The sequence below is a fragment of the Argentina anserina genome, chromosome 6, assembly GCF_933775445.1.
Source record: "Argentina anserina chromosome 6, drPotAnse1.1, whole genome shotgun sequence".
NCBI lineage: Eukaryota > Viridiplantae > Streptophyta > Magnoliopsida > Rosales > Rosaceae > Argentina > Argentina anserina.
Window position 1 is genome coordinate 23,207,663 of NC_065877.1, and position 24,903 is coordinate 23,232,565.

The following is a 24,903-nucleotide window of genomic DNA, read 5'->3' on the forward strand; positions in this document are numbered from 1 at the left end:
TAAAAAACTCACCAAAAAAATCAGCAGCCTTTCCTCTATCTCCACTACTCACCTATGGCTCGTTCTATTTCAGATTTTATTTGTTATTTATATGACAATTCGCAGTCGTATGTACTTAATGATTCCATAATTTGGTCTTCGATTTTGTGTTCTTCAACGTGTTTATATATTTTTAGATAATTTTCAGAAATGTGCAACCAAATTTAGTGTTTGAATGCAGTTTTCGTGATAGTGTTTGGATGCTATTTTCATCTACCAATTTGGTACACATCGAATCATACACTAAGTAGGTTCGGTTTGTACCAATTAAAAGGGTTTAAATTTCTGGAAATTTACATGTATTCCATGGTGAGTGACGCTCCATGTTTAATATCTCCGACAAAGATATGGTGCTTATATGTGATCTTGTTTGAATTCTACGCTACGTGTTTTTGAATGTGATTACATATAATTTAGCTGTTAGGCGCTAAGTCAGCCTAAAATGCAAAAGAGATCTTGCATGACTAGATGATCGCTAAGGCTCTAGTTGTATCAGTGTCTAAAATGTATAAATATGTGTTGAATGCGTTTTTGAGTCCTAATTTGTGATTGTTATGTGATATGGTTGTGATGGTGAAACTTTACAAAAGAGGAGTCGATCATGTAAATAGTAGTTTAGGTTTTATTTTTACGTAATAGTTAAATAAATATTTTTAAATCCCCCATTAATTTGTCAACACAAAAGTTTAGAGTTCCCTTCAATTCCCCGGACAGAACTATCCATGTTTATTCTATACTAACGATGATATTTTACAGGGTTTATTATGAGATGCTCATGCGTCCCATCATGTATGTTCTTTCATAGTTGGGGGAAAGATTTTTCTTCTAGTAGTATTAGCACTTCGTTTATATGGTTTTCTGGATATGATATCTGGCGCATGTAAGTTAGGAATTTCATTGAATTTTGATTGATTTATTTATTTCAAGATGTTTTGACTTAACATTGATAGAAGCACAAAGTGTGACGTTCTTAATGTATATATGTCATATTCTTGTTCTTTGTTATCTCTTTTATTTAGTTATTTTAGGTTTATATTTGTCATTTGCATGTGTAGGGGTAGCTTATTCCAAAAAGATAGTTTTGTGCTAAGTGTTAGAAATCCTTATTGAGCTATGATTCCTTACTCGATTAGGACTCTACTTTCCTATTTCTTATTTGTCGATTTCTTTTCAAGAACGACAAAATCCTATATGGACAAAAAGTAGTGGAGCCGTGATGCATTCCTAGTTGGACAAGGAGATCATGTCCGAGTTCGATAAGGATTGAAGAGAGGCCGACCTAGCATTTCCTAGCTCAACATGGAGAGTTGCCGTGCATCCATTGGTTGTCTCCCATTTGGATTTGGTTTCCTACATTAAGTTGGATTTGGAGTTCAAGAATCAAAATCCATATCAAAGAAGATATCAACATCCCTTGCTCGGCATAGAGAGAGGGCATCATCAATTCTTTCACCAAGAAAGCCAAAGCTTTACCGAATTTCGTACTCACCACTAATAAACCCTAAATCCGAATTTCATCTTTCATCATCCCTTGCTCTGAGTGCGTTGAGTGAAGAAGCTCCATTCGATTAGAAGTCTTGCCATGCCTTTGTGAATGCGTTGAGATTGCATAAAGTGTACCCATGATTCTTCTATGTTCAATTGGATTTTTAGGTTTCTTGTATTTGGATGATTACAATATTTGTTTTTTTTAATCCTCAATGGAAAGCCCTAATGTTCACCTTAGGGAGTTCTTGGACATTTGCAAGCTCTAATCGATTCATCATCTTTCTCAAGAAGGCTTGAGGTTGCTTTTGTTTCTATTTACTCTCAAGGACGATGCTAAGCTTTGATTGTACTCTCTGCATGCGGGAATCATCATCACATGGAATGAAATGACTATGAGGTTCTTGAAGCAATTCTTCCATACTGAACTCAAGAAAAGATTAAGGAGGGAGAATAAGAACTTCACTCAAAAGGTTGGTGTTCCGCTCTATGAGGTATGAGAGGAATTTCATAAACTACAAAGGAAGTGCCCTCACCATGGAATTTCGTTGGATGACTTGGTGCAATTCTTCTATGAATGACTCGACAAACAAGAGCATGGTGGATTGGGCATGTGGCTGCACATTCATGAACAAGACCGGTCAAGAAGCTTACTATCACGCTCCCAAATCCGAGACCACTATTATATGGAAATATGGTTCCCGAATTACAAGTGTGACCTTAAAAACCAATAAAATTTTCTCAATAAAACTGACATAAATATATGTCTGAATAATAATTTTATTAGGAAAACAAAATGAGAGTTATTTTACAATACAACAGATTTACAAATACTGAAATTTAGCGAAGATACATAAGTCTGCATTTATTGTCTTGAAATAGTATTTGAAGAAAAACCATCATTTTATTTAGTAGATTCATCCAATTTCCCAAGCATCTACTCATTACCTGAAAATAAGATTGTGTAGCATCATGAGTAATACATACCCAGTAAGTACATAATACATTCTTATAATAATTTGGCTAATAAGAAATTCAAATATGAACAACCAAGTAAAATGTACCAAGAACCAAGTGTATTTGGTCACACGAATTTTTACTTATGCATATAGATATACATATCAGCATCAATATATTCAATCAATTATGTGATTTTTCAAGGAAACTGGTAATTAATTACAAAGTCGCATGTTAGGTTTCACGTTTACCCAAAACACGATAAGCCTCAGCATACCGAGGCGAAGACTAAACTATGTATACTCAAGGTCAATTCTCTTATGACTATAATAATGCACTATCTGTAGGGACTACGGCCCAAAACTAAGTCACAAAGCACAAAACAATTTTACTAGTAACTCACTTAAGCACGGGGTAGTACTAATCACTCGGCTTCACACCTCCAACTCAATAACGTCTATAAAATATCACAAAGTTTAGTAATTAAGACAATATTTAAATACTAAACAAAAAATATATAATCTTACACCAAGATATAAATATTTATTAATAACACAATGTATGCATGAAATAAACAAGTTAATAAACTTGAAAGTATATGTGCAAATAAAGTAAATGTACTTTAAATTAAAAGTAATTAGATAATATTAGTTAGTAGTCATTTCTCCCATAATAAAGAAAGTCTTTGTCCAAAGTAGCAATTGTCATTCAAATAATAGTGTCAAAGTCTGTCAACTTTCCATATCGATAACTCAATCAATAAACATCCAAATTAAGTAAGTGAGGAGTCTATGTTCAAGGATTTTTCATAACAAATCTAATAGGATAAGTCATAGAATCCAGTTTAAATTCATTGTGTCAAAAAAAAATTCAAACACAGTAGCAGTGCAGAAACCGATCATCAAGTTATCATCTTAGATATCTAGATATTCTACTTGTAACAAAACTTTTATCATTGCTTCTGAAACTTTTCAGATTAAAAGTAGAGGTCTTATACTTTAATTAGATATAAAGCTTGTGGAAAATAGTTAAGAAATGAGTGAGATATGTGTATTTAAAGTTGTGAGTGCTACAAAAGATTTTCATTGAGTTTATTAACTTTAACTTTAATTAGCCATAACTTCTTCATTTCTAAACCTTTTTGAGTGATTCAAAAGCCTAAATTGAATAATTTTTCATGAGGATTTAATGATATTGTTATATTGGACAAACTCAGATGTTATAAAATACGAAAATATAACTTTTACCAAATCATAGTCTTTACCATTTATCCCTAGCTATGCACTTTGATAAATCTTAAAAGGCAAAAGATTATAAGGATGTAAGATGTACATACCTTGAAGTTTCAGGGGTGAAATCAAGGTTTTTATGTGTATCCAAAGTTGGATTACTTTAGTAAAGAATGAACGTGTTTAAGAGAGAAAGAGTGAATGCTAGAATTTTAGCTTGAGAAACATTGAATGGTTGAGTTTTCTATCAACTAAGGGAACTCTAGACTTGCATGATGTCTGATTTTGAAGTGTGAAGAAAACTTGAGGCAGCTCACAAGTATAAATAGGTCAAAGAAGGAACACAAAAAAATTCAATTCTCACCTAAAATAGTGTGATCGGGTAAAACATAAAAATAAATCAGCTAGGTTCAAAACACATTGGCATAAGGATTATATATATATATATATATGTAGATATAACAAACACATTTATATGTGTTATTCTAAAAAGTAAAGGAATTTAGTACATTCAAATCATAAGGTTTTCAATATATTTGCATTATCTAACACCAATATAATGCATAAAAGATAATACCATTAGTATTAGTCTTAAACTCGATTACAAAATATCGAGTATACGCAAGAAATATGAGCTAACGTACTCAAATTGTGGTCGAACTTACAAAAAGAAATTTTCTATCTTTGAAAGTAAGAACCTTAGCATCATTTGTTTCTAAAGAGAAATATTAGAAGAAAAATTGAATTAATTCAAGGTTAATATAACCTTAGAGTACTAAATAGTAAAAATTAAATTTCGGGGTATTACAGTCTATCCACCTTAAAAGAAAATTCGTCCTCGGATTTTACGTACCTTGTTTCATTTGTTCTATGAACAAATGTGGCTGTTTCTGATCTTAACTCCCATGAAGCCTCGTTTTCATCATGTTCATTTCATTGTATCTTAACCATTGGAATTTTCTTAGTACGGAGCTTTCTTACTTCCTTGCCTAATATGCGAACAGGTGCTTCGTCATATGTGACATTCGCCGCGAGTTCTATGGTACTATAGTCTATGACATGGGAATTGTCTGGCTGGTATTCCCGTAACATAGTTACATAGAAAACGTTATGCACATTAGACAAATGTTGAGGTAGATCTAGTCGATAGGCTAAATCACCAACTCTTTCTATAATTTGGAAATATCCAATATGTCGCGGTGACAACTTGGCAATCTTTTTTCCAAAACGGATAACGCCACACATGGGTGAGACTTTCAATAAAACACGATCTTCGACATGAAACTCTACATTCCTCCTATGTTGATCGTCATAGGTGTTTTGTCGACTCTGTGCAGCTTTCAAGCGCTCCTTAATTGAAGGAAGGACCTCGGCAAAATGCTTAACTACATCAGGTCTAGGAAGAACGGTGTCGCCTACTTCAACCCAACATATTGGCGTACGACATGGTCTCCCATACAGAGCTTCAAAAGGCGCCATCCCTATGCTTGAGTGATAACTGTTGTCATAAGCAAATCCGATCAAATATAGATGATCCTCCTAGCTCCCTCCAAAATCCAAAATGCCAAACTTAAGCATATCCTCCATCACTGGATTGACTCATTCAGTTTGTCCATCAGTTTGAGGATGAAATACAATGCTCATGTCTAACTTCATCTCCATTGCACTTTGTAAGCTAACCCAAAATCTTGAGGTGAATCGGGCATCACGATCTGACACTATCGATACAGGAACTCCGTGCAGACGTACTACTTCTCTTAGGTATAGCTTACTTAAGAAATCGTTGGAATCTGTTACCTTTATTGGTAAGAAATGGGCAGATTTTGTAAGGTGATCAACAATAACCTAAATTGCATCGTTGCCTCTTTGCGTCCTTGACAATCTAGTAACGAAGTCCATCGTGATGTGCTCCCACTTCTATTCTGAAATTTTGAGAGGTTTTAATAATTCTCCCTTTTGCACGTGCTCTGCCTTCACAAGTTGGCATGTAAGACACCTAGAGACAAAGTTAGCAATGTCTCTCTTCATGTTGTTCCACCAATAGTTCAGTCGTAGGTCTTTATTCCTTATGGGTCGATTGTGAATTTTGAACGATGTGCTTTTTGCATTATATCCTCATTTAATGATGCAACATTTGGCACGCAAAGCCTCCCTCTAAAAAGCATCCCTTCTTATGTCCGTGTGCTCCAGTCTTTGGGGTGCTTCTCTTTCATTCCCTGAACGTATTCCCCGAGCCCTTCATCCTCTCGTTGTGCTTGAATGATTTCGCTTATTATTGAGGGTTGACCACTAAGTTTCCAATAAACATCTCATTCATGTTCGTTGAAAGAGTAAGATTGTACTCAATTAGAATTCTTAACATACTCCAATCCTCTCTTATAATTGTAGGTAGGTGACTTTGAAGTTTTCGGCTTAAAGCGTCAGCCACTACATTTGCTTTATCGAGATGGTATTTCAATGTGAAGTCATAGTTCTTGATAAGTTCCATCCATCTTCTTTGTCGCATATTTAAATCCTTCTGAGAGAAAATATATTTAAACTTTGGTGGTCAGAGAATAGATCAAACCGCTCCCCGTACAAATAATGCCTCCAAACCTTCAAAGCAAAAACCACAGCTGCTAACTCAAGATCATGGGTTAGATAGTTCTTCTCATGCACCTTATATTGTCGAGATGCATAAGCTACCACCTTCTCATTTTGCATGAGAATGCAACCGAGTCCTTGATGTGATGCGTCGCTATTATGACAAAATGATCTCACTTTCTGGAATGGTGAGGATTCGTGCTGTTGTTAGCCTTTCCTTTAGATTCTGAAATGCTTGTTCACAATTGGTTAAGATGACAGATTTTTCTAACGGTGTCGAGACTATTAGAAGCTCATCTTGTTCAATTGGCGTTAAGTCCAAGGTTGCGACAAATGAAACATATATAAACGAATTAGATCCACCATTATCAAATAGTATATGAGCATGAATACTATATGCTACTAGCGTACCTTCCATGAAAAGATTAATTCTTTGATTAACATACATAGTAGCCATGTAGTGTTTATCATCTAGGTTGATATCAGGATTGTTTAAAGAAATATAAACACACATATTATAGGCCAGTTGCCTATAGTATTAGCACGTAGTTCCAAATACTCATTACCGAATTGAAAATCACTTCGTAATGCTTCTACGAAACAATGATCCATACTGTCAAATCATCATTGTTAGTTAAAAAAATCAACTCTAAAATTTCGAAATACATCAATTCAAATCAAGCACAAAACTTGAAGATGCAACAAATTATATGTGAGAACTTATATGCAACTCCTCTAACTTTGAGAAACACATTCGCATACAACATAAATACATAACCCTCCACGTTCTTGTTAAGTTTTTGAAAATATGTATAGATTTATTTTTTAAACAAAAACTTAAGAGAGGAAATGCTCTGATACCAATCTGTCACGCCCACAAATCCGAGACCACTATTATATGAAAATATGGTTCTCGAATTACATGTGTGACCTTAAAACCAATAAAATTTCATCAATAAAACTGACAGAAATATATGTCTGAATAATACTTTTATTAGGAAAACAAAATCATAGTTATTTTACAATACAATAGACTTAGAAATACTGAAATTTAGCGAAAATACTTGAGTCTCGCATTTATTGTCTTGAAATAATATTTGTAGAAAAACCATCATTTTATTTAGTAGATTCATCTCATTCCCCAAGCATCTACTCATTACCTGAAAATAAGATTGTGTAGCAACATGAGTAACACAAACCCAGTAAGTACATAATACATTCTTATAATAATTTGACAAATGAGAAATTCAAATATGAACAACCAAGTAAAATGTACCAAGAACCAGGATTATTTGGTCACATGAATTCTTACTTATGCATATAGATATACATATCATAATCAATATATTCAATCAATTATGTGAATTTCCAGAAAACTGGTAATTAATCACAAAGTCACATGTTAGGGTTCCGGTTACCCAAACCACGGATAAGGCTCAGCATATGAGGACAACACCAAAGTATGTATACTCAAGGTCAATTCTCATACCTGTATAATAGTGCACTATCTATAGGGACTAGGGCCTAAGGCTAACTCACAAAGCACAAAACAATTTTACCAGTAATTCACTTAAGCATGGGGTAGTACTAATCATCCGGCTTCACACCTCCAACTCAATAACGTCAATAAAATATCAAAAAGTTTAGTAATTAAGACAATATTTAAATACTAAATAAAAAATATATAATCTTACACCAAGATATAAATACTTATCAATAACATAATCTATGTATGAAAAAAACAAGTTAATAAACTTGAAAGTATATGTGCAAATAAAGTAAATGTACTTTAAATTAAAAGTAATTAGATAATATTAGTTAGTAGTTAAAGCATTAGTAGTCATTTCTCCCATAATAAAAAAAAGTTTTTGTCCAAAGTATCAATTGTCATTCAAATAATAGTGTCAAAGTCTGTCAACTTTTTGTATCGATAACTCAATCAATAGTCCAAAAAAGTTCAAACACAGTAGCAGTGCAGAAACTGATTATCAAGTTATGATCTTAGATGTCTACATATTCTACTTGTAATAATTTTTTTTTTCATTTCTTCTGAAACTTTCCAGAATAAAAATAGAGGTCTTATATTTTAATTTGATATAAAGTTTGTGGAAAATGGTTAAGAAATGAGTGAGATATGAGTTTTTAAAGTTGTGAGTGCTACAAAAGATTTTCAGTGAGTTTATTCACTCTAACTTTAATTAGCCATAACTTCTTCATTTCTAAACATTTTTGAGTGATTCAAAACCCTAAATTGAAGCATTTTTCATGAGGAATTTAATGCTATTGTTACCTTGGACAAACTCAAATGTTATAAATTACGAAAGTATAACTCTTACCAAAACATGGTCTTTTCCATTTTATCTTTTGCTATGCACTTTGATAAATCTTAAAAGGCAAAAGATTATAAGGATGTAAGATTTACTTACGTTGAAGTTTCAGAGGTGAAATGAAGGTTTTGATGTGGATCCAAAGTTTGATTACTTTAGTAAAGAATGAACTTGTTTAAGAGAGAAAGAATGAATGTTAGAATTTTAGTTTGAGAAACATTAGATGGTTGAGTTTTCTATCAACTAAGGGAACTCTAGACTTGCATGATTTCTGATTTTGAAGTGTGAAGAAAACTTGAGGCAGCTCACAAGTATAAATAGGCCAAGAAGGAACACAAAAAAAATTCAATTCTCACATACCCTTCTCAATAATTAATATTGAGTGATGGCCTAGCTAGTTAGTGGTGTTGTTGACAAAAAAAAGAAAAAAAAACAAATAATGTGATGGAACACAAAAATTCAATTCTCACCTACTATTCTCAATAATTATTATTGAGTGATGACCTAACTAGTTAGTGCGTTTGTTGACAAAGAAAAAAAAAGTGCGATGGGGTAAAACATAAAAATAAATCAGCCAAGTTCAAAACTTATTGACATAAAGATTATATATATATATATATATGTAGATATAAAAAAACACATTTATATGTGTTATTCTAAAATGTAAAAGAATTTAGTATATTCCTTTCATAAGGTTGTCAATATATTTGCACTATAACACTAATATAATGCATAAAAGATAATACTATTAGTATTAGTCTTAAACTCAATTACAAAATATCGAGTATACGCAAGAAATATGAGCTAACGTACTGAAATTGTGGTCAAATACTTACAAAAAGAAATTTTCTATGTTTTAAAGTATGAACCTTAGCATCATTGGTTTCTAAAGAGAAATATTAGAAGAAATATTGAATTAATTCTAAGTTAATATAACCTTAGAGTACTAAATAGTAAATACTAAATTTCGGGATATTACGCTTACACCTTAATTGATGATTTGGTCGACAACAATCGCCAATTTAGTTCCAAGGAGAAGACATGAAGCAAGAGTTGTGGGGTGTATGATGTTAATGCAAGGAATCAAATGACTACTTTAGAAAGGAAGCTTGACGTTCTAGTCAAGACATTCAATGGTTCGAGCATGAACACTCAAGCTTGTGGTATTTGTTCTTTCAAGGACCACACCACCGAGAATTGTCCAAATGGTGCAATGACTGAAGAGGAGTTAAACTTCATGGGACAATAAAGGCTTAGGTATGACCCTTACTTGAACACATGCAATCTTGGACTTAGAGATCATCCCAACTTTCGTTGGAACAACAATGCTCAACCGTCCAATGCTCAAGGTCAAGGACCTCGTCCTTCAGATTTGTTTGTTAGGCCTCAGGTACCTTAAGGTTCTGTTCCCTTTAACCCCAATGTTCATGGTTTGAATAATACATCTGCACCTAACTATGATGAACTTTTGAAGTCCGTTACTCAAGGGCAACATAATTTAAACTATGCTACTCAAGCTTTAGTTACAGATCAACAAGCCAATTCTATGGGACAAGTGATCAACTTCATGGGCATGATCCATGAAGGAGGTAAGTTGCTGAGCCAAACTGAGCCGAATCCCAATGTGAAGGCCATGATGACACAAGATGGGAGGACCTTGGATGCTCCATTATAGCCAATCAAGAAGGCCATGCCTTCTAAAGAGAAAGAGTCCGAGAATTTCAATGCAAATGACCTAGAGAAGGGCCCTGCCTCCTCTAAGACTAATGATGCCGTGCCTCTACCCCAAAGTGATCATGTCGTGCATAACACATGTAAGAATCATAACTCTAGTGGTTTAGTTTCAACTAATGCTCGTCCTCGTGTCCCCTTCCCCAATAGATTTGCAAAGCAAAAGAATGATGACTCTAATCAAGCCATGCTCGACATCTTTAAGAAGGTGGAAGTGAACATGCCTCTTATTGAATGCATTCAACATAATCCTAGGTATGCTAAGTTTTTGAAAGAATTGTTCACCAATAAAAAGATGACTCAAGAGAATGAGGTTGTCACAATGAGTGAGACGGTTTCTACCGTGCTCCAAAGGAACCTACCACCAAAGTTTAAGGATCCAGTAAGTTTTTCTATCCCTTGTACAATCGAAAACAGGACATTTGAAAAGATAATGTTAGACATAGGCGCATCGATCAATGTAATGCCTTACTATATTTATGCGGATCTAGGTCTAGGCAACTTGAAAAGAGATAATGTTGTTATTCGATTGGCAGATTGTTCTAACAAAGTCCCTTTGCGCTATGTTGAAGACATTTGAAAACATAATGTTAGACTTAGGCGCATCGATCAATGTAATGCCTTACTATATTTATGCGGATCTAGGTCTAGGCAACTTGAAAAGAGATAATGTTGTTATTTGATTGGCAGATTGTTTCAACAAAGTCCCTTTGAGCTATGTTGAAGACATTCTTGAGTAGGTCTCGAGCTTGATTTTCCCTGCAGATTTCTATGTCATTGAAATGAAACCAACTCAAGAAGATAACAAGGAGTCCCTATCTTGTTGGGTCGTCCATTTATGAGGACTACAAGAACAAAAATTGATGTGTTTAGTGGATCACTCACCTTTGAGTTTGACGGTGAAGTGATTAGCTTCAACATCTTTGAAGCTATCAGGTATCCCCTTTCAGAATTGATTGATTTCAGTTGACATTATTAATTCCCTTGCAGATAACCTAGATACCTTAGCACATGACAAGTTGGCACTCACCATTACCCAATGGCCGGATTTACAAGTGATTGCTCTAACATTTCTGAGTTGGAAGCCAATGATGTTGTGCCATCTTTTGTTTTAGAGAATGTGACCTCTCTTGAGGAAGAACGTGAGGTAAGCTATGTTTCTCCTAGTCCAATTCTCGTAACCACTAATAAGAATCTTCCTTTTATGGTCCAAGCCCCAAAACTTGATCTTAAGGTTTTTCCAGACCACTTGAAGTATGCATTTTGGGAGATGAGGATACATTGCCAGTGATCATTTCATCTTCACTCGACAATGAGCAAGAGGAGAGCTTAATTGAGGTTTTGAAAAGACTTAAGATGGTCATATGATGGAGCTTAGCTGACATCAAGGGAATCAGCCAACCCGAATTTGCTTGAAATTGGGCCAAACCGACCAAGGAAGGTCAGAGATGTCTTACCCACCTATGATGCAAGTTGTTAAGGACGAGGTCACGAAGTTGCATGATTGTGGATTCATCTACCCTATTTCGGACAGTAGGTGGATCTCTCCCATTTAAATTGTGCCAAAGAAGTCCGGAATCACGGTGGGGAACAACAAGGATAACAAGTTAGTGCCTCAAAGGACAGTGATTGATCACTGTGTGTGCATTGACTATAGGAAGCTCAATGCTACGACAAGAAAGGATCACATACCTTTGCCATTCATTGATCAAATGCTTAAGAGTTTAACTGGTCATTTTTTCTATTGTTTCCTTGATGAATATAGTAGATACAATCAGATTAGTGTTGCGGAGAAAGATCAAGAAAAAACGACGTTCACATGTCCTTTTGGTACGTTTGCTTATCGTCGTATGCCTTTTGGTTTATGTAACGCTCCAGGTGCGTTTCAACGTTGTATGTATCACATTTGCTCTGAGTATATTGGTTCTAAAATTAAAGTTTTCATGGATGACTTTTCTGTTTATGGTGAGAATTTTGATGCATATTTAGAGAATGTGGAACCTGTGCTTAAACGTTGTGAAGAAACTAACTTGGTTTTGAATTGAGAAAAGTGTCATTTCATGGTTACGCAAGGCATTGTCTTAGGCTATTTTCATTTGAAGGAATTGAGGTTGATAAGTCTAAAATAAATCTTGTGCGTCACTTGCCCCTCCCCACAACTGTGAGGGATGTTCGATCGTTTATTGGACATGTAGAGTTCTACCGTAGGTTTATCAAGGTCTTTTCCAAGATTGCGAGACCATTGAGTTCATTGCTTCAAAAGGACGTTCCCTTTCACTTTGATGATGATTGCGAGCACGCATTTGAGACTTTGAAGAAGCTCTTGACATCGGCAACGATCATGGCACCACTGGATTGGTCTTTGCCATTTGAATTGATATGTGATGCCTCTGACTATGTAGTTGGAGCCGTGCTAGGGCACCGTGTGGGGTTGTTGATAGGAGCACAGAGTGTGACATTCTTAATGTATATATGTCATATTCTTATTCTTTGTCATCTCATATTTAGTTGTTTTAAGTTCATATTTGTCATTTGCATGTTTAGGTAGAGCTTATTTTGAAAAGATGAGTTTTGATGATGAAATTGTGCTAAGTGTTAAAAATCCTTATTGAGATATGATTCCTTACTCGACTAGGACTCTAATTTCCTATTTCATTCTTTTCTATTACTTATTTGTCCATTTCTTTTCAGGAAAGACAAATTCTATGTGGACAAGGATTAGTGGAGCCGTGATGCATTCCTAGTTGGATAAGGAGATCATGTCCGAGTTGGATAAGGATTGAAGAGAGGCCAACCTAACATTTCCTAGCTCAACATGGAGAGTTTTCGTGCAACCCTTGGTTGTCTCCCATTTGGATTTGGTTTTCTACATTAAGTTGGATTTGGAGTTCAAGAATCAAAGTTCATATCAAAGAAGATATCAACATCCCAATCCGATTATATCTCCTTATTGGGACGACAAGGCTATGATTTGACTCCTATATATAGAGAGGCTCGACATAGAGAGAGGACATCATCATTTCTTGCACTAAGAAGGCTTTACCGAATTTCGTACTCACCACCAATAAAACCTAAATCCGAATTACATCTTTCATCATCCCTTCCTCTGAGTTCGTTGAATGAATGAGCTCAATTCCCTTAGAAGTCTTGGCCTGCCTTTGTGAATGCGTTAAGATTGCATAAAGTGTAACCATGAATCTTCTATGTTCAATTCGATTTTTAGGTTTCTTGTATTTGGATGATTAAAATGTTTGGTTTTTCTTAATCTATTGCGACTTTGTCTATGAAGTTGCTATATGATTTCGAGATATATAAAGATGACGAATTTAGGTTTTGTTTCTATGATATTTGGTTTCTGCCGTGAGTTTCATGATTGATTTCGAAAGTATTATGTGTTGTGTTTGCATTGAGTATAGCATGATATATATGTTGTTGGATTTATGACTTGCGCTATGAACATGTTTATCTTTTCTATATATTTTCGGAATTGTATGAATGTTGGTTAAGTAGGTGATAGCATAAAGTATGACGTTCTTAATGCGTTTATGCCCTATTTTTAGTATGTTTTAGTTTCTTTTGTATGAATAATTGTCTAGGCAGAGCTTATATCGATTATGAGTGAATTGATAATGAAATCATGCTAAGTGTTAAGAATCCTTGTTGAGATATAATTCCTTGTTTAAGTAGGATTCATCATTTCCTCTTTCTTTGTTTCTAACGTACTTATTCTTATTAGGAAAGACAAAAATACATGTTAGAGAAGGAAAGCAATCCTAGTTGCGCAAGGAATAAGGAAAAGAAGATATGCACTTAAAAGCCCAATCCATGCAAGAGTCAAAATGCTGTCAAGATTCGTAGTCCAACTTGGATGGGCTCCCATGGACAACTCCGATCGAATTAGAAGACGTACCATATATGGATAGAAATCTGTGTGAGTCTAGTTTCTGTAGGATTTTGAATCAAAGCAATATCTTATACATACAGGGAGATATGACTGAATCATTACTCGGAGGTCCAATGAGCTCGGCAAAATTATCTCAGCCATTGATTTGCTTTTGATCCAATGGCTATAAGGGAAACTTGGGACCTTGTTTCTCTTATATATAGAGCACAAATCTATATCAGAATCACCGTAAATTCCTGCACCAAAGAATGTCAAAGAAGGCAAGCAGCAAATTAATGAGAATAGGTAAGAAAGTCAAAGAATGCATGCAGCAAATTAATGAAAAGAGGTAAGAAAAATCAAACATGGCTGTAACAATTAAGATTCTTGCTGGCTCCCTAATTCCAAGGAAGAAATTTGTACAAAAGACATCAGCATTAAAGGAGGAAGAAGATATGCAAATAATGTCCAATCTTTATAGAAATCAGAATTCTAACAGTGCAGGTCATCCAACTTTGACAGGCTCCGCTGGACAGCTCACAATGATTCAGAAAATGCATGATATATGGATGAAAAGACATGGGAGTCTATTTTCAAATGCCGTTGGAATCAGCTCAATATCTATTTTCTAGAGAATGTTATGGCCAGAACAAGGCACAAAGGTCAAATTTGCCGAATTGAGAAAATCTAGGAAACCTCAACCAATTTGGTTTCAACTTTGTGGCCTTTGTGGCCAGCCTCCCTTGGGTTTCTTCCTCTACATATAGCACCTCATTTCCACAGAAAAACATCATCAACCTTGCACACAAGTATAGCCAAACCTTTACCCAAACACTTTCATTCTCCAAGAATCATAGAATCCGAATTCACCACCCTTCACCATATTTTATGCCCAAAGCTTGAGAGCCTATGTTACCATACTCTTGAAGATTTCGTGCTACCTTTGTAAGGAACTTTGGGAGGAGAATTATAAAGTGTAACTCTATGATCTTCATGTTTAGTTTTCGGGTTTTTATGTTCTTGTTCTTGGATGATTTATGTTAGGTTTTGTTAAAGTTATTTTTTTCTTGTTTATGAGATATTTGTAATTTTCGAATGACATGATGAATTAAGGTTTTCGATTTTTATTCAATGATTTTAGGTTTTATGCCATGAGTTTCTATTTATGTTCTTGATTAATTTTCAGTGTGTTCTTATATTGCATGTGTAATTAAGACAAGTAGTTGATGTCGCATATGTTAATCATTCAAAGTTAAAAACGATTTTGATACAAGTAGTTGATTAATTGTTTGTCCTTTGTTCTTCCACCGATTATGATCTTAAGTTCGACATTGGATATGTGCTTAAACATGTTGATTTCTCTATGTGATACGTAATTGCATGATAAATTGGTATGTTAGATTTTGTTGCAAGACAAGTAGTTAAGCTCGATAGTATCCATGTATTAGGAACCAAGTAGGAACTTGATGCATGATCGAACTTAAGATGAACTATAATACCCACGGCATGAACATGATTGAGAATAGATTTCGATGGTTTTGTTCTTATGTGATTTGTTTGGTGATTGCTTATGTGTTGGTTGGTTGGTTGATCACATGTATATATTAGCTTAGGATTTATTTCTATTTTTGATACCGATACTATATCCCAAAATCCTCAAACTCTTATGAATTCGTTGTTAAATATTTGTGATTCTTTGCCCTGGATGGATCCCCGGTTTGTGAACGATACCCTCTTGCTTTACACTACTAACGATGCTTACATGGTTCATATTGATCTCGAGTAATCGAACCGATTAGTAGGTGATATGCTTAATGAATTCAATATGCATGGCTTTGGAATTACGTGGTGAGATAACTATGTTAGATTTCAATGAAGAACGTTGAGCAATAGTTGAATGAGTTTAGTGTCTATGTGTTTAGGATAGCCGTTGAGGACCCTAATTGCATGATCCAACCTTAGTTGCTTGTGAGATATCTCGGCATGAACCTTAGGGAGAAAGAAACTTGATTTTCGTTGGCTTTATGTAACTTGTTTTAGTGATTGCTGATGTGTTGGTTGGTTGATCACATGTATATATTAACTTAGATTTATGTTTCTGTTTTATTTCTGTTTTGATCCGAAACTTATATCAAAATCTTTTATATCTCTTTGTGAATTCGTGTTAAATGTTTGTGATTCTTCCACTGGCTGGATCCCCGGTTTGTGAACGATACCCTCTTGTTTTATACTAACGATACTTACAGGGTTAATATTAATGTCGAGTAATCGAACTGCTCAAATGTAGACTTCTCTGTGAATATGATTTTATTCTACTTATGAATGTCTATATTTATTCTAATGAAAATTTGTCCTCTCATGTGTGTATCTTCTAACACTTAACAGTGATAAATTACGGTCATCAAGAAGTGCAATGTTAACAGCTGATATTGCGACTGACTTTACTCTTGGGGTACTTGGCGAACCATTCTCATTCACTCAGTGTCAGAATAAAGTAACTGTTGCGGCAGCTGTGGGTACTGCAGGTGATATAACTGAGGTGGAACAGTTCATTAGGAACCATGTAAAGCCTTAGGATGTTTTATAGCATCCAGACCAAAAAAAAAAAACAAGAAGGCGTCGGATGTTTTATTCAGCTTTAGTCTTTCATAGAGATAGTTGTGGGTTGAATATTGTGGTTTTATCATTGAAAATCCTCCAAATAGAATTTTTCAAGGAAAAGCATCAAAGGATTTTAAACTAAGAAACAGAGGAGACGGACTGTAATTCATGTTTGTGTAGTGGTGGGCGACTGAATATTATTATAGCTTGTGTGGGTTTTGTTACTTCCATTTAATTCGTAGTCTTATTACTTGCATTGTTGGTTGTGTGTGCTTGCGACTTTCATTGGTTGACACTACTACATGAGTCGAAAGAACATCCTTGCATAGAAAATATCCAATGAGGAAATATTATGAGATCTGTAAAGACTAATTCAAATGTCAAAGTGGCTCTAGGTGCGTTCTTAGTTCCTTCTTCCTAGTTGTGTCAGTTGTGTCACTTTCCACAGCTAGAGGTCGATGCATTGCCGATCTGCAGTGGAGGCTTCGATGGACTGGCTTCGCTGTTCTTTGTAAGTTTTGACATTATTGTGAAAGTTGTTGGTTTCCAGACGTTATGCGATTCGGTTCACGTCCATGAATCATGATCAAAGAGTCCGCAGAAAGATGGAGGCACAAGTCAGAAGTCTACCTTTTAAGTTTTGACCACTTCCAATTTGTCTGCGTCTAGAATGTTACTTAATTATTAGTATGACTAGTAAGTCCTTGAGGGCCAGTTGATCCCCACCTAAGTATTCTATTATAAAGAACCCAACCAACTACTCCCACCTTATTTCATCTGCATCTTCATTCCACATCCACAAAAATATCAACATGGGTTCCTCTTGTGCAATACTACTGAAGCGGCAGCAGCTTTTCATTGTGGCTGCAATATCTCTAGTCCTTGGCCTGAGTTGGCATGTGGTAGAGGCTCAAAATTGTGGTTGTGCTGCAGACCTCTGCTGCAGCCAATACGGCTACTGCGGCACAAGTGACGATTACTGTGGCACCGGATGCCAAGCAGGGCCTTGCATAACGGCCCCCCTCACTCCCGGTACCGGTGATGTTCCGGTGGCGGATATTGTCACACCGGAGTTCTTCAATGGTATAATCGATCAAGCCGATGCAAGCTGTGCTGGAAAGAACTTCTATTCCCGGGCTTCTTTTCTCGATGCTCTCAACTCTTATGATCAGTTTGGTAACATTGGTACCCTTGATGATTCTAAACGAGAGATTGCTGCCTTCTTTGCCCACGTTACCCATGAGACTGGACGTAAGTCATCTTTGTATCTTACTTTAAAAACAATTGCCTTGAATACAGAGTTAGAGACTAAATTATATTTAGGAATTAAGAAAGTACATGCGTGGTAAATTAGAAGTTTATAACATGCTAATATATACATATTAATATGTACGTCGGTGGTGCAGACTTTTGCTACATAGAAGAGATAGACGGGGCATCAAAAGACTACTGCGACGAGACTAACACGGAATACCCATGCAACCCGAACAAAGGTTATTACGGCCGGGGACCAATACAATTATCGTGGAACTTCAATTATGGTCCAGCCGGAAAGAGCATTGGGTTCGATGGAGTAAACTCGCCTGAAACTGTTGCCAATGACCCACTCATTGCTTTTAAGACTGCATTATGGTACTGGATGAACAATGTTCGACCGGTCATCAACAAAGGTTTCGGGGCGACTATCCGAGCCATCAATGGTGCGCTAGAATGCGATGGTGGAAACCCTACTACTGTACAGAAACGCGTCGACTATTATGTTGATTATTGTAACCAACTTGGTGTTGCCCCCGGTGATAACCTTACTTGCTAGCTAATTGATGTGCTTGGGCATTATATATAACATGATACATACTAATAAACTGCTTCAATAATACGATCTACGTAATTGCAATATTGTTAAAGTTTTCTGTTCTTTTTACTGGTGATTTCCATTCTCTAGCTTGGAACTTACCCCGCGCTCACGTTCTTTTTTTGAATTTGTTCTTGATGTTCCCTGAACTACAATTTTTTAGGAAAGCATGACGGTACGTGTAATTAAAATAAAAGAAGAGATCGAGGCACAATTGATTAGCTAACTTAAAATTCAGTATTGTAAACTCAAATTAATCCAAGAATCCATTGCAAAAAAATAGAAAGAATAGTGAAAATTGTTTTATTATGTTATGATTTCTAACCTAATGACGAGAGAACCACAATAAACACGCAATAGTAGCATAGGCCTCTTATTGTATGAAAGAGCAACCGTGAGTGCGATAAATAATAAACTCGTTGTAATGTATCGGCTGTCGTTGTTTATTTGATCTATATAAAAGAAACAAAGAAATCTGCAATGAGCATGAGAAATATAAAATTAGGAACAAAAATGGAGCCATACAAAGAATCCACAAGCATATAAAGAGATAATCTAATCTATTGAGCAAATAAAATAGAACGCACGAAAGAAAATACGACCTAGATTGTTAGTTGCAATTGTTCTGATAACTAGGAAATTCCAAAAAAGAGTGATTTTCTTATCCCTTATCCCTAACCAAAACAACTTTCCAAAGATAAATCAAGACAATGCCATAAGCTACCTAACTCAAAACCAAACAGAGCCAATGCAAATTGGCTGAGATACATATTTGTAATAAAAGACCCATGAAATCAAATTATAATACCACTCTGAAGAGAACGAAAATCTATCAAACCCATGAATGATTGATTGAATCTAATATAGAAATCAGCAGCTATAGATTGAGGAACACCAACGAGAGGGAAGAGAAATTTACCTAAGACAACTACTTTATCATCAAAGACGGTCGAACACGCGAGACATGTTTTCTTCTCAAGATAAAAGGAGAACTTGTAGGAATTGGGTTCGTTCGATAAATTCTTACCTTGCGGAAGAGAAATGCTAGAGTGAGTCTTTACTCTTTAGGACAAGAAGCTCTCAGATCTAAGGTAAACTCTTTATTTATTTATTTAAGTAAATGAAGCAAGGAAATGGGTTCCTTATTTTTTTATTAGATGCAAGGAATTCTCTCAACTTGTTGCTCTATTATTCTAAACAAAACAAGGAACTGTACAATTCCTTGTCTAAAGTGTTTTCATTCTAGCACCAACTCCTCCCGCCCAAATTAATGCAAGGATTGTGAAATGTTTGGGTTTACACATAAATTTTAATGAAATAAATAATTTTCATTAAAATATTAATCAGACATGAGCCCGACAACTTGCAACGTGACCCTAAAGTCAATAAAGTCAGCGCGGATCAAAGGGAGACACGCGTCAGCATATAAATAAGTTAACATAACCAAAATTGTGTGATTCCGACTTAAATGAGAAATTAAATGTTTTTGAAAAATTCGATATTAATTAAAATAGATTGATTATCAAAATGGAAGTCATACATTTAATTAAATTGATAAATTTCTTAAACGGTCATAATTAAATCATTATTTAAATCAGATTAATTTAGTTATGGAAATAACTATTTTTGAATCAATCAGTAAATATAAATTGATTTAATTATACGATTATGGAAACATAATTAATTCAGTGTCACAAAGCATTCCTTATGAAGAGACGCCTTGACACTATAAATACTCTCTCTCCAAACTCAAGAGGAGGACTTCGGCAAAACAGAGCAAAATCACTCTGAAGAAATTCTGAAGTCTTTCAAGTCTATGAAGAACCATAAAGCTATCTAATTGCGCGTTCTTCACCAAATCCAAATCCAAATCCAAAGTCTTAAGATCAAGTGCTCGTTACCCTTGAGTCAATTCACATACAGAGATAGAATCAGAGAAATTCACAAAGATTGTAACCCCACACTAGATTATCAATAAAAAACTATATTTTATTTGTACACGTGTTTGCATTCTATTTTGTTTTCAGATTCTCGTGTCTACAACTTGGCACGCCCAGTGGGACCTCTTTGCCTCTCATCTCCTTTTCCGTAGAAAACTTCGAATCTGCTTGTGCAATGGCTTCTAAGAACCAAGTCATTCCATTGACGAAATCCAAGTCCACAACCACAAGGTTAAGTGGAGAGGCTGATATGGCCAAGAAATCTAAACCAAAATTCTTCAAATCAAATAGTGAACCGACCGCTCATGTCACCTGAAGCATGGCAAGAACTCAACCCACAACATTTGTGGCCCTTCCTGCTAAACCTCGCCAACCGGTCATCACCTTGGAACGCTTGGGGGCAAAGGAGCCTGGCTCTAGGAGCGGGAAGAAGAAAGTGTCGGATGAGAAGGAGCCAAAGGAGCAGTCCCCTCTAGCCATTCATAGTGATGCCCCCATCTTGGACGACGGGGCTTTCTCTGATGACGAGTCGAGCACTGCATCATGCAATGGAAGTCTTAAAGAAGATGGCGACAACCTTCATTCGGTGTCATATGATACCTCTTGTCATGTCAATGCGCAAGTCTTGGTGACGGGAACATCCACAATTGAAAAGCAACTTGCCAATCTGATGGGGATGGTTGAAAAGCTCGCCCAAACTATCGAGGAAAAGGACATGCAAATTGCTGAGCTCTATAGCAAGTTGGAGAACCAAAATGATGAAAACTCCTCCAAAGGGTCGCACGACAAGAACAAGGTAAATAAAAAGGGAGAGACGTCCAAGAATAACGATGACTCACTTGGCTGCTTGTCACTCGAACAATTGCAGGACATCATCACGCTCGGTTTAGTTTTTACGATTTTATTAAGTTTTACTTGTTTTAAAAATTATTTTCTGAAAATCAGTTGGGTTTTTTTGTTTATGGGCTTGAGAAAACCCAGCCCATACCATTTGTTGACCCGAGCCCAGACCCGGGCTCAAGTCCATTTATTTGATAAAAAGCTTCGTCCTTCTCTCTCTCTCTCCCCCATTCTTTCCTTCTCCCTCTCTGTTCCCTCACCGAGACCGACACCACCGCCACCTTCTCGACCTTGTGCCACCGCCGCCACAGAACTCCGGCGACATGCACCACCACCATCAAGTCGTCCTCTTCTTCCCCTGCCTGATGATACCCATCGATCATCCATACTCTTAATTTCCAATTAGAATGAAGTTCGAACAGTAGCCGAGCCTTCCATGGTTCGCGGCGAGATCAAGTAACTCCGGCAAGCTTCTTGGCCACAATTTGGTGAGTTTAACATTTATTCTTCTTACCCAGTTCAATTCTTTCCTCAATTCTATGAAATCAGAATTGATTAATCTTTCCCTCTTTCTACATCAACGTCACCACATCCCCGTCGAGCTTTACTGTCGATGTTCTTATCTAAGGCGAGGCTTTCTACCGTCGGTGACACACCTTGATTCCATGTGGTGAGATTAACATCCTTTCCAATTTGATTTCCATCTGTAACTACCCGAAATTGGGACTCATTTCCTCTGTTTTCGGTTTTGTCAAAAACCCAGAACATTGTTACTCTCCTTTTTCACTGGTGATAGAGCGAGCTTGGTGAACATCAGGGGCGAAGTAGAAGTATTGTGGAAGATATATACATGTTAGGGGTCCGGACCCGTCAAAGGTAAACGTGGTTCCGCCCCTGACTTGGTCAATATTGTGAACGAGTCCATTTAGTGTAGATCCAGTGGAAAGAAATGTTTTAGGTTGCGTTTGGTGCAGCTTATAAGCTGCTTAACTTATAAGAAAATGAGGAGTTGGTGTTTGGTACACACATCTAGAAGCAACTTTTCTTAAAAGTCAGGGAGGTTTTTAAGAGATAAGTAGAAGTCAGTCATCCCTTCCTTTTGAAATAAGTATAAGTTGAAAAAACACGGAGAGTTTCGCGATTTAATGATATTTCAGTTAATGACATTGGGTGCCCTCGTTAGTTTTAAAGAATTACAACCCAACCTCTTTTCTTCCTCAGTAGAACTGGAAGACGAACACATTTGCATCTGGCCATCTGCAACTTCAGGGTCTGCTTCATAGTTATCATCTTCTTCCTCACCAACGTACTCCACCCAAAAAACCCAGAGCTTCAAATTCAGTGTCTCACTGATTATCCATAAAGCCCCAAGCTTATGAAGCTTCCCCCTCAATTTTTTCCCTCTCCATCTGCGGCTCTATCTTTGCTCTTCCCGATGGCCAATCTCGAGTTGGGTAATGATTATTACTTGTGATTTTTATTTCATGGTGGTGCTTTCATATCTCTAATTTGAAAACCTGAAATATCAAATGGTATTTTGTATTTTGATATGGGTTTGATAAATTTTTGGGCTATAGAATCTTGTTGGGTTGTTGTCGGGTTATTAGATAGTATATCTATTTGATTATAGGTTTGAGAATATGAGATGCAGAAGATTTGAAATTCTTTATGGGAATGAGATAGGTAGAAATGTTTAGAAAGATTGAATCTTGAACAAAGTGTGAATGTTTCTGAGTTTCTATGTTTATGGGGTTCATAGGTATTATGTGTATATTATGTCTGTTAGGAAAGTCATGCTTGGTGTGGTGAATCCATGGGTTACTTTGTTGAGGTTTTCTTGTGTTTTATCTTAGTCATATAACTCCTAGATGTTAGGAGCTTACTGATTGTCTCAATAGAGTGGAAGACTCTTCTATTTCTTTTGTTGTTAGACATCAAGTAGTAGAGTTGTAAACGTGATTGCTTTCTTTTATGATTTCCATTGTGAAGGCTGTATTTAAGCCAAGTAATTTGCTTTGAATAATATAGTATCATTTACTAATTTGTGAGAACTATCAGATTAGGTACTACAAGTCTGGAAATTTACATGAACAAATTTCCAGATCATCAGGTCTAGTAATGTACAGATCATGGAACTGAATGTCTTGCATGTTTTGTATGAAATTAGCGGTTGCTTGCTATATACAAATTACAAATTGTGATGAAGAAGATAGTTCGGTTAATTGACTCTTCCCTTTGAAATTTGCAGGAGCGCTCATGTCTTGAAGATGTACAACCAAGCAACTAAGGGTTACATGTTGAGGCTAGAGATCAAATTATTTACGTTAAGTAATATGGCCATAGTTCTGTATATATGTTTAAAGGAAATAATAGAACATTCCACTAAGATGGAAAAGGGTACTCTATATCCAACCTTATTTCTGTTGCTTTGGTTCATGAGTGATGATCATGATTTATTGTACAAAATTTGACTTATTGGCTCACCATTTCAAGTACTATATTGTGCAGACTGTGATCTTCCTAATGAGGTTTTGTGTACTTGTATGGTTTAAGTGGTGCTAACTGCTAAGTGCTAACCTAAAGTTCATGGAATATCCTGAGTTTTATGCTCTTCGATATTGTGCAAAATCTATAAAAATCCATGGTGTCAAAGATTATGTCAAAATAAAGGTTCTTATCTAAGATTGTTTTTTTTAATAACTATAAGATCCTTGTTTAAGGAGCATGTATCAAGATGTTTGAATGGGGAAGAAATGATTAAATTATAATATATAAGCAAATTAATAAGACATCAAGTCCATTTAAAAAAATAAAGAATAAAATTATTTCATGTCTAAATATGTCATTCTATTAAGAAAAGCATAAGTCAGTTTGAGTTTACCAAACACTTTGACATTGCTTCTGTCTTGATAATTACTTATAATAAGTCAGTTTACCAAACACTCAATTACTTAACTTATTAGTTACTTATTCTAAAAAATAAGTATAAGTCAACTTTTCTTATAAGTCACAGCTGTGCCAAACGCAACCTTAGTTTGAGCTAATTTTCCGATTGAACAAGGTTTCACATACCCAGAAGATGACTGTTTTGATAGAATATATAGGGTAGTAAAAACATCGACAGTGAAACAGGAAATTTATGAAAAGAGATGATGCAGGAACAGCATTAGATACAACCATCCAAATATCGAGCAGCATCTTAAGAGTGTTTCTACTTGTAAGTGTTTCAATATGAACCTTGAACATGTATTTCAGGTTCCTTTTTTTCTCATCTAGTCAATATATAACTAATATAAGGTATCACCATTACTGTCTTTTAAAAGCTTCTAGTGTATTATGTTGGTCTTCTGAAAATGATTCAGGTACCAATAACCCTATAAAGGAGGTTATCAGTTCAGTTGAAGTGATTCCCAGACCCCTTAGTAAGGCTGGTACT

At 35.7% G+C, this 24,903-nt stretch overlaps 2 protein-coding genes and 1 long non-coding RNA gene across 3 annotated transcripts; 2 read left to right on the forward strand and 1 right to left on the reverse strand.

Annotated features, from left to right (window-relative positions):
• Positions 1–4,643: 4,643 nt before the first annotated feature.
• On the reverse strand, positions 4,644–5,189 carry LOC126797101 (uncharacterized). The gene has a single exon (XM_050523779.1). It carries the CDS (start codon positions 5,187–5,189, stop codon positions 4,644–4,646), a length of 546 nt encoding a protein of 181 aa, XP_050379736.1.
• Positions 5,190–17,619: 12,430 nt separating this feature from the next.
• On the forward strand, positions 17,620–18,732 carry LOC126799589 (endochitinase EP3-like). Its single transcript, XM_050526825.1, has 2 exons — positions 17,620–18,086; positions 18,242–18,732. The coding sequence occupies exons 1-2, from the start codon at positions 17,648–17,650 to the stop codon at positions 18,646–18,648; spliced, it is 846 nt and encodes a 281-aa protein (XP_050382782.1). The 5' UTR covers positions 17,620–17,647; the 3' UTR covers positions 18,649–18,732.
• A 2,991-nt stretch (positions 18,733–21,723) lies between these two features.
• Positions 21,724–24,783, forward strand: LOC126799593 (uncharacterized). Its single transcript, XR_007672636.1, has 3 exons — positions 21,724–22,137; positions 22,231–22,425; positions 24,502–24,783. It is a non-coding gene; the product is annotated as an uncharacterized LOC126799593 (long non-coding RNA).
• The last annotated feature ends 120 nt before the right edge of the window (positions 24,784–24,903 follow it).

Coding starts and splice junctions, on each gene's coding strand:
- LOC126797101 (XM_050523779.1), bottom strand. CDS start 5,189: ATGGCGCCTTTTGAAGCTCTGTATGGGAGACCATGTCGTACGCCAATA.
- LOC126799589 (XM_050526825.1), top strand. CDS start 17,648: ATGGGTTCCTCTTGTGCAATACTACTGAAGCGGCAGCAGCTTTTCATT. Junction 18,087..18,241: donor CGTTACCCATGAGACTGGAC/GTAAGTCATCTT, acceptor TCGGTGGTGCAG/ACTTTTGCTACATAGAAGAG.